Here is a 15,435-nt window from a genome sequence, read left to right as displayed (position 1 = left end):
ATGCTTTTAGGTCAAGGATTTAGAAACCTAAAATGGGAACAAGACGTGAGTTGTGGTAGGTGGGAGTGAGTTGTGGTAGGTGGGAAGGCAGGAGTTAAGGGATTTCATTTCTTTTCTAATAATGTAATAGAGAAGAATTCTCTGCCAGAATTTCTCCATGATTCTCTTTCTTGGGGCAGGGGGCAATAAGCATCTTTTTTTCTAGGGAGCTCAGAGTACCATTTGAGTGTAGGTCTGGGTTAGGCTTCCTTTTATTACTAACCAGTTCTGCCATTTTTTTTTTTTTCTTTTTGGCCCTGGGGACTCCTGTCTTACCTCTTAGGTTTTCTTTTCATAAGATCCTGCCTTCTGCAATCACATACTCCATTATAGGGTCTAGTTTTTATGTGGCATATTCTTATCAGTGCCTACCAGAATATGATTTTAGAGAGATTTGATGTAATTTTCTACCAGTTGAGGCTTTAAGATCCTCAAAGGTCCACATGGTCTTAAGGATTGGGGAGTCTGAATATTTAAAACAGTTTTTCGCATTTGATTATTTTCAGGTTTAAAAAATAATTATTAAAAACTGGGCCCAGTGGTGTATGCCTGTAATCCCAGCAACTCAGGAGGCTGAGGCAGGAGGACCAAAAGTTCAAAACCAGCCTGGGCAACTTAGTAAGATCCCTTTTAATTAAAAAAAAAAAATTGTGGGGAGCAAAAAAAATTGTGGGGAGCGGGGATGGGAATGTAGCCTAGGAATAAAGTGCTTTTGGGTTCTATCCCCAGGACCATTTAGCCCCCCCCACAAAAGATTTATTATATATCCTTTATCCAAATTGACCAAATGTGAATATTTTACTATGTTTATCATTCCCTCTTTATACGTATGTTTTGAGTTTTTTTCCTGAAATATTGAAAGTTCCAGGGGTTAGATTTGGAGGCAGAGCGCTTGCCTAGCACCTGCAAGTCCCTGAGTTTCTGCCCTGGATGTGGCGGTGGGGGCAAGAAGCAGGACTCTGAAATATTGAAAGTTCCAGACATAGACTCTTTACTTCTATGTTCTCCAATGTGTATTTCTTACAAACAACATTTTCTGTGTAATCACTGTTATAATTATCAAATTCAGGAAATTAATACTGATACTATTTTGTAACTCATAAGACCTTTAAAATTATTTTGACCAGTTTTGTGTTGAAATTTGACTTGGAAATTTCCATTGCAAGGAATTTTAATTTTTATTTATTTTACTTTATAACATGGGAAGATATATATTTGGGTTCATATTTTGGAGTTCAGTGAAAGTGCCCTAAAGGCAGTTTTTCTTCATAATCTTTTTTTCCCCCAATGTGTTTTTATATTTCACTGGCACATAATAATTGTGTAAATTTATGGCATTTCAATACATGTATAAAATATTTAATTATTAGGTCAGGGTAATTGGATCTGACACCTCAGCTATATTATCATTTCTTGGGTTCTGGGAACATTCAAAATTCTGTCTGCTAGCATTCCCCACCCTCCGCCCCTGTATTGGGGATTGAACCCAGGGGCACTTTATCTCTAAGTATCTTTCCAACCTTTTTTAATTTTTATTTTGAGACAAGGTCTTGCTAATTTGTCCAAGACTGGCCTGGAACTTGTAATCTTCCTGTTTCAACCTCCAGAGTTGCTGGAATAACAGGCTTGCGCCACTACACCTGGCTCTACTAGCTATTTTGAAATACTCATGTAATTGTTGTTGACCATAGTTATCTTACTGTGCTATGGAATATTAGGTTATTCTATTCAACTCCATTCTGTACCTATTAACCATCTTCTCTCCATCCCTTCCTCATGAAATAAATTTTGATAAACCAATTTTAGTTTTTAAAGTCACTGTTCTTTTTTTTTTTTTTATAAAGAGAGAGTGAGAGAGGAGAGAGAGAGAGAATTTTTAATATTTATTTTTTAGTTCTTGGCGGGCACAACATCTTTGTTGGTATGTGGTGCTGAGGATCGAACCCGGGCCGCACGCATGCCAGGAGAGCGCGCTACTGCTTGAGCCACATCCCCAGCCCCAAAGTCACTGTTCTTAAGGGGATCTGTTCTTAACAACTTTTTCCCTTCTAAATGAGACCTATATGAGAAATACTGGCCATATTTAATGAGTATTTCAGTTTTAGTAAGGAATATTTAAAAATTAGATAGGAATGAATATTCAGAGTTCTTATTAAAATCAAAATAAAATGCTATTTCTGATTTGTGGTTCAAGAAATTCAGTGAGCTGAGCTTAAGGACTTAGGGCCCCACTTTTAGTTTTCCCTCCAAGACAGGAATTCTAACTTTCATAGTTTTTATCCAGGTTTCTGATGGCAAAGAAACTTAAGTGCTTTCCCTATACAGTGACACACAGTTTTTAAAAATCAGAATGACTAGCAACCCAATATATAATCAATTGGTAAAAGACTTGAAAAGGCATTTCCCAGGAAAAGAAAATACAAGTAACTTAAAAACATGAGAAGCTATTATGCTGGTAGAGCTATAGATTATGCTGAGTTTTTCTATTTTTTTAACTGGATATTGAACCCAGGGGAAATTTACTACTAAGCTGCATCCCCAGCCTTTTTTATTGTTTATTTTGAGACAGGGTCTCACTTAGTTGTTGAGGCTGGCCTTGACTTTATGATCCTCCTGCCTCAGTGTCTGTGCAGGTATATCTTGATATCTAAGACTTAAAGTAGAGAAAAAGAAAAAAGATATTTGTACTTAATGTGATCATTTTTTCTCTTGAAAGTTAATATGTTCTTATATGCACATAAAAAAGTTTTTGAAGAATAGGCAGGTTGGGAGACCTAATTTTTATATTCTGTATTTCAAAATTTCCCCTTAGGCTATATGTATTTTTCAAATAAAGAAAATTAATTTTAAGTGTTCTAACTTAAAATTAGCTAAAAGCTGTCATTCTGTAATTTATTTTGGTCACAGTTTTGAATTTTGGAACTTTGTAAAATAAGAATATTCATCTTCTAAACTTTATGATATTTTGAAATAAACCATTATGGTCCTATAAGTCATCTTTATTTCTATAGTAAATTAACTTTCATCACTTCTTTTGGGACATGGTCTTCAAAATAGATCCCTTTATTCAATTTATTTGTTTATGACCAGATTTCTTATTATCCAGGGCTCCCTTTTAGAAATTTTACATTTGATGCTGTAGCCTGAGATATTGGTTGATTTTTTTTTTTAAATTTTATTTTTAGTTGCAGGACACAATACCTTTATTTTATTTACTTATGTAGTGCTAAGGATCGAACCCAATGCCTCATGCATGCAAGGCAAGCGCTCTACCACTGAGTCATAAACCCAGCCCTGGTTAGTTAATTTTTAATAGTCATGTCATTCCTTGAGCTTGTCATGATGGAAATGCTTATATAATTCCTGTTTCATAAGGGCCTATGACCTAATGGAGATTGTCTTCATGTTGATAGAATTAATCAGATTTTACTATTTCGTTTTTTCAGCAAGGTGCTTTTTAAAAATATTTTTTAGATGTTGATGAATCTTTACTTTATTCATTTATTTTTATGCAGTGCTGAGAATTGGACACTGTGCCTCATACATGGCGAGAGTCTATCACTGAGCCACAACTCCAGCCCTGTAATAACTTTTCAAAAATAAATAAATTAATTAATTAAATAAAGCTATTTTAGCATTGTCTCATGATAGTTAAATAAATGCTTATTTTCATGCACCTCCTTATTTATTGGTAGGAGATATGGGAAGTTTAATATTCTAGCTCTCATACTTTTGCTTCATCAGCTTTACCTCAAAAACCCTATTCTTTGCTCTTTATCCTGACATTATTTAACAGAGAAGATTCTTATGTTAAGCACATTTGTGACTGATTCTTGTTATTGTGACCTCACAATTCCATTAAATTTTGTCAAAAGCTTCTTGCCTTTTTGGTGCCGGAATCTACTTTCATGATCATACTTAGGTCTTGTCATCTCCTTGAAGTTTATTCCAACTCAAAATACTGTTCTGATAACCATTCAATCCTTCAACCTCTCTTCTTTTTGATTTTCACCAAATCTACTCTTTGAAGCCACTGATAGCTTGCCCTTACACTGTTCCCTTCACTTCATCAGCTTCTTTCAGGGATTCATTTATTTCCCTATTACCTATGGATAAGTCAATTTAATGTTCTTGGGAATATCTTCAATTCTCTCAACCCCTTGTCTTTTATCCTTTTTGTTTCACCATTTTATAAGATTAATTCACCAGTTTTCCCCCCTCTGATAGCTTAATAGTGTTAACAGAGCTCATTGGCACACATATTCTACTTCAGCTTTTAATTGGTGATGACCAACTTTGAGTGGCCACATTGAAGATGATAGTTTGCTTACATTTCTATTCCCCACGTATGAATTTTCTCCAGATATTTCACTGACTAGTCCCCCCGACTTTCAACTGATGATGTCAGAGAAAAATAGTGACCAGAAAGAATATTGCTTGCTTTATTTTGTTTGTTTTGAGATTGAGTCTTGTTATGTTCCCCAGACTGGACTTGAACTGGACTCAAGGGATATTCTTGCCTCAGCCTTCTGAGTAGCTGGGGCTACAAGCACATGCCATTGTGCCTAGCTTTTATTTTGAAACTCAACTGTATCTTAAATATTCTCCACATATGTATATCTCCTTCTCTCTAAAGTATTCCCTTGATTTTTTTTTTAGTGGGGGAGGGGATTGAACCCAGGGTTGTTTAACCACATCTCCAGCCTTTTTAATATTTTATTTAGAGACAGGGTCTCATTGAGTTGGCTGAGACTAGCTTTGAACTCTCAATCCTCCCCCCTCAGCCTCTAAAGCCCTGTAAGGTGTGCACCACCACTCCCAGCCTTCCTTAGTTTTTTAAAAGTGATTTCATACTTTTCCTGTGATCTACTCACATTGTTTGCTCACTGACTATTTGTGATGAGAGAAGGAAACAAAATACAGAATTGTTTGTATGGTATGATTACTTATTAAAAAGATCTTCATACATAAAAACCATACACCCATGGGAGAAAGCTTCGTACACAAAGTTAATAGCAGTTTTCTCTGGATGGGTCGGATTGTGGACTTTTGCTTTTTTATAATTCCATTTTTCTCTATTAATGTTAGATACTTTTAATGAGAAATTTAGACCCCACTAATTTTCTAATTGTGTTTTGTTATTTTTATTATACTTTATTATCAGGTTCTGGAAAATGGCCTTTAAAAAAAAAACATTTATTTTTTAGTTGTAGGTGGACACAATACCTTTATTTTATGTTTTGCTGAGGATCAAACCCGGTGGCTCACACATGCTAGGTGAGCGCTCTACCTCTGAGCCACAACCCCAGCCCTGAAAAATGGCCTTAAAAAAATTTTTTTTGTAGTTGTAGATGGACAGAATGTCTTAATTTGTTTATTATTTTTATGTGGTGCTAAGGATCAAACCCAGTGCCTTACACATGCTAGGCAAATGCTATATAGCTCCAACCCTGTAAAATGGCCTTTAAAATTTTTTTTTTTGTGTGTGTGTGTGTGTGTGAGAGTGTGTGTGTGTGTGTGGTTGTAGATGGGGTCAGTATGTCTTTATTTTATTTTTTGCTTATTTTTATGTAGTGCTAAGGATTGAACCCAGTGCTTCACACATGCTAGGCAAGCACTCTGCCACCGACCACAACCCCAGACCATGTTTGGCCTTCTGTCAAGCAATGCTGTGAAATTTGAAATGAACCTTCATTCCCTTCACCCAGTCTTAAAAATTTGTAATGTTTCTTTATCCTTTTACCATGTAATGATTTTTATCACTGTTCGTCAGGATTATTCTTTTCATGTGCCTGCTAAAATAGAACCGCTGAGGCTTAGGGTTGAGTTATGGTCACCTTGGTATTTCTAGCACTTCAATTATACCATGCAGACAAGTGTATGCTTGGACATAATTTTTGAAAAAATTTCAAATGATATTAATTTAACCCAAATCTAATGTGCCAAAGGTTATATGGCATGATTATTTATGAAATACTAGGCACAGAAAAATATTCTATCAAACTATAATGCTATTGATAGTATTATGCATCCCGTGGAGGTGTTTTATAGGGGAAGCACATCATAGAATCAAGTACATTGGGTCTGATATTTACATCCATGAGATTTTTAGTGGTTTTGGAAAGAAAATTTTTAATCCTGGCATTGTTTCAGATCTTATCCATATATTGCCATCCCCTCCCACCCTTCATTAATAGTCCCCCCCACAAAGTATTGGGGATTGAACCCATGTACACTCTGCCACTGAGCTATATCCCCAGACCTTTGTAATTTTATTTAGAGATAAGGTCTTACTAAGTTGTTCAGGCTGGCCTCTTGCTTCAGCCTTGAGCTGCTGGGATTACAGGTATGTTCCACCCTATCTGGCTCATAACTTTTTGTTGTTGTTTTGCTGTTCTGATTAGTTGTACATGACAACAGAATGCATTTTGACACATTGTACACAAATAGAGCTCATAACTTGGTTTTGACTACAGTTAACACTGGTGCATGAACTGAGGGAATTACGGTGTTAGGCCTACATTTGGGGAGAGGATTTTTTGTATTTCTTTTAAGGAACATTTAAAACAAATTGTTGTACTTGAGTCTTGCCACACAGTCTACAGAGCAACCTGCTTAAAATGCAAGTCTAGCTATCATGTCTTTTTGTAGCGTCCCTTTCCTACAGGTACAGAGTACCCTAACACGCCTTGGTGCACTCTTATACCCCAAACTTGTGGTATTCAGTTCTTCACAGTCAGAATACTGTGTGGTTACCTTTGTTAGAACATAATTGAGCTCACAGAGCCAGGCTCTGTGGTAAATGGAGCAGATGTACTGTGTTATATATCTTGCATTTAGCAAAAGGACTATTTAATAGTTACCAATAAGAGATTGAGAACCAGTGATCCATAGGTAAAATACAATTCTTCTTAATAAGAAACCTGACCTCTTGACTGCCCCTTATTCCATTTAATTGTTGGCTTCTTTCCATGTTATACCGTATACTCAGGTAATACTGAACTATTTTTAGTTTTCTTGTTCATAGTGTATTTTTCAGTCTCTGGACCTTTGCCTGAGATCTCTATCTGCTTGAGATCTCCCCACAAATATGTTCTTCAAAAACTAATCTCTTTAGGAAAGATTCTTTGCATTCCTATCCTCCATTAAACTAAGTGGCTTATTTTGCTCTTTGCTGCTACACTGTACATATTTCTGTGTATTTGCTGCATTATATTGGAATTGCTTCCGAAACACAATTACATTTTGCAACGTAAGTGTCTTAATGGCAAGGATTCTATTTTATTCATCCTTGAATAGCACAGTGCATGGTATTATTTTGAATGAATATTTGTTAAACTAAATGTGATTGAGGTGATGAAGGAATAGACAGTCTATATAGGATATATCTGTAGGTACCGCATATACAATTTTAATAAAAACAACTTTCAATCAGTTTTATGTATTTATATATATTTCTTTTTTTTTCATGTTTTCTTGGCTGAATGGAAATAGAGAAGAAGAAAATGAGGTAAGTATAATTTAACTAGTTGTTCAGTGATATGGGATTGACTTCTAAGTACATTTCAGAGATTGGGTAAAAGCTGAAAACATTTTAAAGCTTTAGCTTTTATTTTGAATTAGGCTACAGTTATCACATTGAGGAATGTTGTATAACACAAGAAAATGGGTTTTAAACTTTAGAGTTTCAAGAGCTTTCTTTAGGAAAGGTAGAGGAGGCTGGAAGCTCTAGAGACAGTTTTGTCAGTTTTATATTTATTGAGCTTTAATGTGAGATTTAATTTGAAAAGTGGATTCTGTTTCTTAAAAGCATTTGAAAACCACTGCTTTATGATATGTGGAAATTCTTACTTTCCCAATTGAATGGTTACTATATACTTTTTAATACTGATATTTCACCATGTTGAAGGAGAAAATTATTCTCTTAAATAACCAAAGTTGATTAAGGAACATCAATTAGGAAACTTTTGCAGATGGCATGCACCTCATCAATTTAGGCTTGAGTTTGTTGCTGTAGACTTTTCATATGTTCTTTCTACAACCTAAGTTATATCTTTTAGCTTCTAAGTCACACTATTTCCTTTGGTGGTTTGGCAAATAGTGGAGGGAGAAATCTTATTTGGTATATTATACATTGTTGCTCATACAGAATTACTATTCTATAAAATGGTATGGCCTAAGCATGTGTATTCCAGGCAGAGAATGTGGCAGTGCACCAGGGCAGAGTGATTTCCAGGAAAACAGAAGGCCTGGTCCTCTTTTGCTTATTACCTCATCTATAAAATGAATGAGGTGGGAAGTTGCTCTGTATTGGTGGTTTCCCAAACCTGGAAAGTTCATCAGAATTGCTTTTGGTGCTTATTGTCTATACCTCCTGTACCCACTTGCCCTCAAAGAAAGCAAAAATGTCCCAGACTTTCTTGCTTTACCTCAGAGTTATTGAATCAGTATTCCCTAAAGAGTGGATTATAAGTCTGTGGATTTTTTTTTTTTGCAGGGGGCGGGGTACTGGGGATTGAACTCTGGGGTGCTTGACCACTGAGCTATACCCCTAGCCCTATTTTGTATTTTATTTAGAGACAGGTTCTCACTGTGTGCCTTAGCCCCTTGCCATTGTTGAGGCTGGCTTTGATCCTCCTGCCTCAGCCTCACCAGCCACTGGGATTACAGGCATGTGCCACTACACCCGGCTATAGGTCTGTCTTTTTCCACACACCTAACTGAATCTGTATGATATCAGACCATTGATTTTATTGCTCTCCTCTATTCTTTCTTTTCAGATATAACACAAGAACAAACTGTTTTGAGTACTGAGATATTACCTACTACTCTTTGTGTATATGTCCTTTAAATACACAGTGGGTTTTAAAAAATTCTTGTTGAAAATGTTAGCTGAAAAATGTTATCTGAAAAATTGATTGAAATGCTTTACGTAAGAGAAAACAAGAATGGAAAAAATATGTGTTAATTATTAAAGCTGGGAGTGGGGTCTTAGTGGTTTATTATACTGTTCTCTACACATTTGAATATGTTTGAAAATTTCCATAATAAGGAGTTTTAAAAATAATCTGTATCAGCCAAGTACAGTAGTGCATGCCTGCAATCCCAGCAATTAGGGCGGCTGAGGCAGGAGGATCACAAGTTCAAACCCAGCCTCAGTAACTTTAGTGAGGCCCTCAGCAACTCAGCAAGACTCTGTCTCAAAATGAAAAATAAAAAGAGCTGGGAATGTGGCTCAGTAGTTAAGCATCCCTGGGTTCAATCACTAGTACCCGCTCCCCCATCTGTATCATAGTGAAATTCATTCTACTTGTTATTTATTTTGTTTAAGATATTATCTGAATGCTAGGTGTGGTAGTGCAATGCCTGTAATCCTAGTGACTTGGGAGGTGAAGCAGGAGGATCACAAGCTGGCAATTTAGCAAGACCCTCAACAAAAGACAGGGTCTTGTTAAGCCGTAAAAGTCTTTCATAAACATTTAAACTGCAGCGCTAGCCATTTAATATTAATACTGTTTGTTAATAATTGTTTTTTTTTTCCATTTATAGGCAAAAATTGAAAATGTGCAAAAACCAGGTTTCATCAAAGGACCAATGTTCAAAGGTGTTGCTTCAAGTCGATTTTTGCCCAAAGGCACCAAGACAAAAGTTAATTTGGAGGAACAGGGACGACAGAAGGTGTCATTCAGCTTTAGCCTTACAAAAAAAACTTTGCAGAATAGATTTCTCACAGCACTTGGCAATGAAAAGCAAAATGATACTCCAAATTCCCCAGCTACACCTCTTCAAGTAGATTCAACTCCTAAAAGTAAAATGGACATTGGAGACACATTATCTACTACAGAAGAATCTTCTCCACCAAAATCAAGAGTGGAATTGGGCAAAATTCATTTTAAGAAACACCTGCTTCATGTAACATCCAGGCCACCACTGACTACTACTACAGCGGCAGCATCTCCATCTCCTCCCACAGTACATTTACCAGCAATCATAGCAGAATCAACAACTGTAGACTCACCACCTTCATCTCCACCTCCACCTCCACCACCGCCCCAAGCTACAACACCCTCACCACCAGCACCAATGATAGAGCCAATGGCCTTGCCACATACATCAGTAACAGTTCCAGTGACAGCACCACTATCCTTACCAGTAGATGTAGCAGTTAGAGCTCCGAAAGAACCACCAGTTACAATTGTACCAGAATCTTTGGAAGTGGATACTAAGCAGGACACTGTATCTAATACTTCAGAAGAACACATAATTCAAAATTTGAACGAGCAAGCAGATATTCCCTCACAAAAAGAAGATTCCCATATTGGGAAGGAAGAAGAAATTCCAGATAGTTCTAAGATTAGTCTGAGTGTTAAAAAACCAAGTTCTAAGAAGAAATCTTCACAATTTGAAGGCACATTTCTTGGCTCAGAATCTGACGAAGATTCTGTACGGACTTCCTCAAGTCAAAGATCACATGATTTAAAAATTTCAGCAAGCATTGAAAAGGAAAGAGATTTAAAAAAGAGCTCAGCACCTTCAAAAAGTGAGGAGTTAGGGAAATCTTCACGATCTAAAACAGAAAGAGATGATAAATATTTTAGCTACTCAAAACTTGAAAGAGATACTCGGTATATGTCTTCCCGATGTAGATCAGAAAGAGAGCGAAGGCGCAGCAGATCTCGTTCTAGATCTGAGAGGGGCTCTAGAACTAGTTTATCTTATTCCCGGTCAGAACGATCTCATTATTATGACTCTGATCGCCGTTACCACAGGAGTTCCCCATATCGAGAGAGAACACGCTATTCTCGGCCATATATAGATAACCGGGCACGAGAAAGTTCTGACTCTGAAGATGAATATAAGAAGTCCTATTCAAGGCGCACGTCATCTCATTCCTCCTCTTACAGAGACCTAAGGACATCATCATCCTATTCTAAATCTGATCGGGACTGCAAAACTGAGACCTCTTATGTAGAGATTGAGAGAAGAGGAAAGTATTCTTCAAAACTAGAAAGAGAATCCAAAAGGACTTCAGAAAGTGAAGCAATAAAAAGATGTTGTTCTCCCAGTGAATTGGGATTCCGGCGGGGGTCATCATATTCCAAGCACGATTATAGTGCTTCCCGTTATAAATCTGCCCTTTCAAAACCTATACCCAAGTCTGATAAATTTAAAAATTCTTTCTGTTGTACAGAATTAAATGAAGAAAGCAAACAGTCTCATACTTTTAGTTTACATACTCCTTGTTCAAAAGGTAATGAATTAAGAACTATTAATAAAATTTCTGAAAGAGAAAAGACTGGGTGCCCATCTCCATCAAATCGATTAAATGATTCACCTGCTTTTAAAAAGCTAGATGAATCACCTATTTTTAAGTCTGAATTTATAGGACATGATAGCCATGATAGTATTAAAGAATTGGACTCTTTATCTAAAATGAAGAATGATCAGATAAGAAGTTTTTGTCCCATTGAATTAAATATAAATGGATCTCCTGGGGCAGAATCTGATTCGGCAACATTTTGCACTTCTAAGACTGATGTTATTTTGATGACTTCTGATGATAGTGTGACTGGATCAGAGGTATCCCCTTTGGTCAAAACATGCTTGTTTTCATCAAATGGATTTCAGAATATTAGTAAATGCAAGGAAAAAGACTTGGATGATACTTGCATGCAGCATAGTAAGTCAAAAAGTCCTTTTAAAGAAACAGAACCTCTAGTGTCACCACACCATGATAAACTCATGTCTTTGCCAGTTATGACTACAGATTATTCTAAAACAGTTAAAGAACCAGTTGATATGAGAGTTTCTTGCTGCAAAACCAAAGATTCAGATAGATATTCTACCACAAATGAGAGTAACCCTTCTTTGTGTTATTCTGAAGCTGAAAATATTGATCCTTCAGTTATGAAGATTTCTTCAAATAGCTTTAAGAATGTGCATTTGGAATCAAAAACAGTTATATGTGATAATAGAAATCTGTCAGATCACTCAAAATTTGCATGTGAAGAATATAAGCAGAGTGTTGGTAGCACTAGTTCAGCTTCTGTTAATCATTTTGATGATTTATGTGAACCTATAGGGAGTTCAGGTATTGCTTCATCTCTTCAGAGTCTTCCACTAGGAATAAAAGTGGACAGTTTAACTCTCTTGCAGTGTGGTGAGAATACATCTCCAATTCTTGATGCAGTACTGAAGAGTAAAAAAAACAGAGAATTTTTAAAGCATGCAGGAAAAGAAACAATAGAAGATGTAGGTAGTGGCCTTCCTGATTCAGGAAAGGGATTTGCTTCCTGGGAAAACAGGCATAATAATGGGTTATCAGGGAAATGTTTGCAAGAGGCTCAAGAAGAAGGGAATTCCATATTGCTTGATAGGAGAGAGAGACCAGAAATCTCTTTAGATGAAGAAGGAGATAGAGGACATGTGCATACTTCTGATGACTCTGAAGTTGTATTTTCATCTTGCGATTTGAATTTAACCATGGAAGACAGCGATGGAGTAACTTATTCCTTAAAGTGTGACAGTAGTGGTCATGCGCCAGAAATTGTGTCTACTGTCCATGAAGATTATTCTGGTTCTTCTGAAGGTTCAAGTGATGAGAGTGATTCAGAAGATACAGACTCTGATGATAGCAGTATTCCAAGAAACCGTCTGCAGTCTGTTGTGGTTGTGCCAAAGAATTCTACTTTGCCCATGGAAGAAACAAGTCCTTGTTCTTCTCGGAGCAGTCAAAGTTACAAACACTATTCTGACCACTGGGAAGATGAGAGAATGGAGTCAAGGAGACATTCATATGAGGAAAAATTTGAGAGTATAGCAAGTAAAGGCTGTCCTCAAACTGATAAGTTTTTTCTTCATAAAGGAATAGAGAAGAATCTAGAAATTTCTTTTACACAGTCCAGCAGAAAACAAGTAGATAATCATCTGCCTGAAATTGCTCATCCTCAGAGTGATGGTGTTGATAGTACAAGTCATACAGATGTGAAATCTGACCCTCTAGGTCGCCCAAATTTAGAGGAAGCAGTAAAAGCCAAAACATCTTCCAGGCAACAAGATGACCTACCTGTTTATTCTTCTGATGATTTTGAAGATGTCCCAAGTAAATCTCGGCAACAGACTACTTTCCCTAACAGGCCAGACAGTAGACTGGGAAAAACAGAGTTGAGTTTTTCTTCCTCTTGTGAGATCTCCCGCATGGATGGCTTACACTCATCAGAAGAGCTCAGAAATCTAGGATGGGACTTCTCTCAACAAGAAAAGCCTACTACCACATATCAGCAGCCTGATAGCAGCTATGGAGCCTGTGGTGCACACAGGTATCAGCAAAGTGTAGAGCAGTGTAGTGGTTACTGGCAAGGCAATGGCTACTGGGATCCAAGATCAGCAGGTAGACCTCCTGGAACTGGGGTTGCTTATGATCGAATTCAAGGACAGGTACCAGATTCCCTAACAGATGACCGTGAAGAGGAGGACAGTTGGGATCAACGAGGTGGATCCCACTTTTTAAGTCAGTCCAATAAATACCTTCTGTCCCTTCATAAGGACAAAGGGTCAGTGCAAGCACCTGAAATAAGCAGCAATTCTATTAAGGACTCTTTATCTGTGAATGAAAGGAAAGATTTTTCAAAAAACTTGGAAAAAAATGATATCAAAGATAGAGGGCCTCCTAAAAAACGGAGGCAGGAATTGGAGAGTGATTCTGAAAGTGATAGTGAGCTTCAGGACAGAAAGAAAGTTAGAGTGGAGATGGATCAGGGAGAGACATCAATGCCCCTAGGCTCAGCGCTGATCGGGCCTTCCTGTGTCATGGATGACTTTAGGGACCCACAGCGATGGAAAGAGTGTGCCAAGCAGGGGAAGATGCCTTGCTACTTTGATCTTATTGAAGAAAATGTTTATTTAACAGAAAGGTGAGCCTAGTTAATTCTTGTCTGACAAATTTTAGTTTATTTTTTTTGTTAAAAAATTAATTTTTCAACAATTCAGACTGTGAAGTAGAGTTTGTGTGATAAAATATAAATTTAAAAAATTTATAAAAGTATTTTTACAAAAATTCTTTGGATTTTCTAATACAGATTCCTTTCCCCAGTTTTATTTTCCCTCTTAGGAAAGGAAATGTCTTCATTTATTTCTCTCATCATTTCTTTGGTTCTAAAGGTATAATGTAAGCTAGCTCAATTTTTCTTTAAATCCTTTTACAAGTGAAAGTGTGACAGGAAATAAAATAAGTGTGACATGAAATAAAACCCCAGCAAAATAATCTGCTCTTAGAAAATAAAAATTTGGTAATGTTGGATTTTTTTATTTTCCCAAAATGTGCATGGTGAAGCATCTTTAGGTACTTTATAAAACTAGAACTAGATTGCAACAGAAATGTTTGTCAGTTGTTTTAACACATTCTTAATAGGTTAAATTTGTCAGTAACCAAATTTAAACAATCAAATTTGAAGTTGTTTTCTCCTTTGAAATAAGTTTGTCTACATTGAGAAAGCTGCCTCTGAAACCTTTATCATCATCTTTTCTTTTTAAAATTATTTACAATTTTTTAAAAGTTTTTGTTGTTGTAATTGGACACAGTACCTTTGTTTTATTTATTTTTATGTGGTGCTGAGGATCAAACCCAGCGCCTCACATATGCTAGGCGAGCACTTTACTGCTGAGCCCCAGCCCCATAATCATTTTCTTTCTTTTTTTTTTTTTTTTTTTTAAATTTTGAGATGTAGTCTTGTGTTGCCCAAACTGACCCTAAACTCCTGGATTTGAGCCATCTTCCCAAGTAGCTGGTACTAAACCTAGCCTTATCTTAATTATTATATAGTCATATTTCATTTAAAAAAGCCATACAGTTTTCTTTTAAACAAATTTATACAAAAGTGATAGTATCTACCGAAGGGTTCTCTTAAAAGGTTTGGTTGAGTTAAAGCTAATGCCTAATTTTTTTTTTTTTTTAATGGAGTAGTGGGGATTGAACCCACGGGCACTCTCCCACTGAGCTATATCCTCATCCCTTTTAAAAACTTTATTTTTAGACAGGGTGTCACTAAGTTGCTGAAGGGTGACCTCAATCTTGAGATCCTCCTGCCTCAACATCTGAGTTGCTGGGATTACAGGCGTGCAATACCAGCCTCAAAACTCTTAATTAAAAGCTCTTAGGGCTGGGCAATATAGCTCAGTGATAGAGCACTCGCTGGCATGTGCAGGATTCTGGTCTCAGTCCCCAGGACTGCAAAACAAACAAAAGCCGAAAACAACTTATTTAGTAGCTCCTTTTCCCCCTCAGTCTTGTATTATAACTATCATTTATTCAACCCATGAAATTTGGTTCTTAAATTTTAATTAACCACCTATATTATTATTTGAAACTCACAATTTTTCCATATATGACTTTAACAT

General features: G+C 36.6%; 1 protein-coding gene across 1 annotated transcript in view; it reads left to right on the top strand.

The window, feature by feature from the left end:
- Setd2 (SET domain containing 2, histone lysine methyltransferase) overlaps positions 1-15,435 on the top strand; it is an 88,765-nt gene that overhangs the window by 29,022 nt on the left and 44,308 nt on the right. The window contains exons 2-3 of the mRNA XM_077796297.1: positions 7,534-7,549; positions 9,589-13,952. Of these exons, the coding sequence (XP_077652423.1) occupies positions 7,534-7,549; positions 9,589-13,952 (4,380 nt within the window). The remainder of the gene's footprint in view (positions 1-7,533; positions 7,550-9,588; positions 13,953-15,435) is intronic.

This window comes from Urocitellus parryii, chromosome 3, assembly GCF_045843805.1.
Source record: "Urocitellus parryii isolate mUroPar1 chromosome 3, mUroPar1.hap1, whole genome shotgun sequence".
NCBI lineage: Eukaryota > Metazoa > Chordata > Mammalia > Rodentia > Sciuridae > Urocitellus > Urocitellus parryii.
This window is presented reverse-complemented; position numbering and strand designations above follow the sequence as displayed.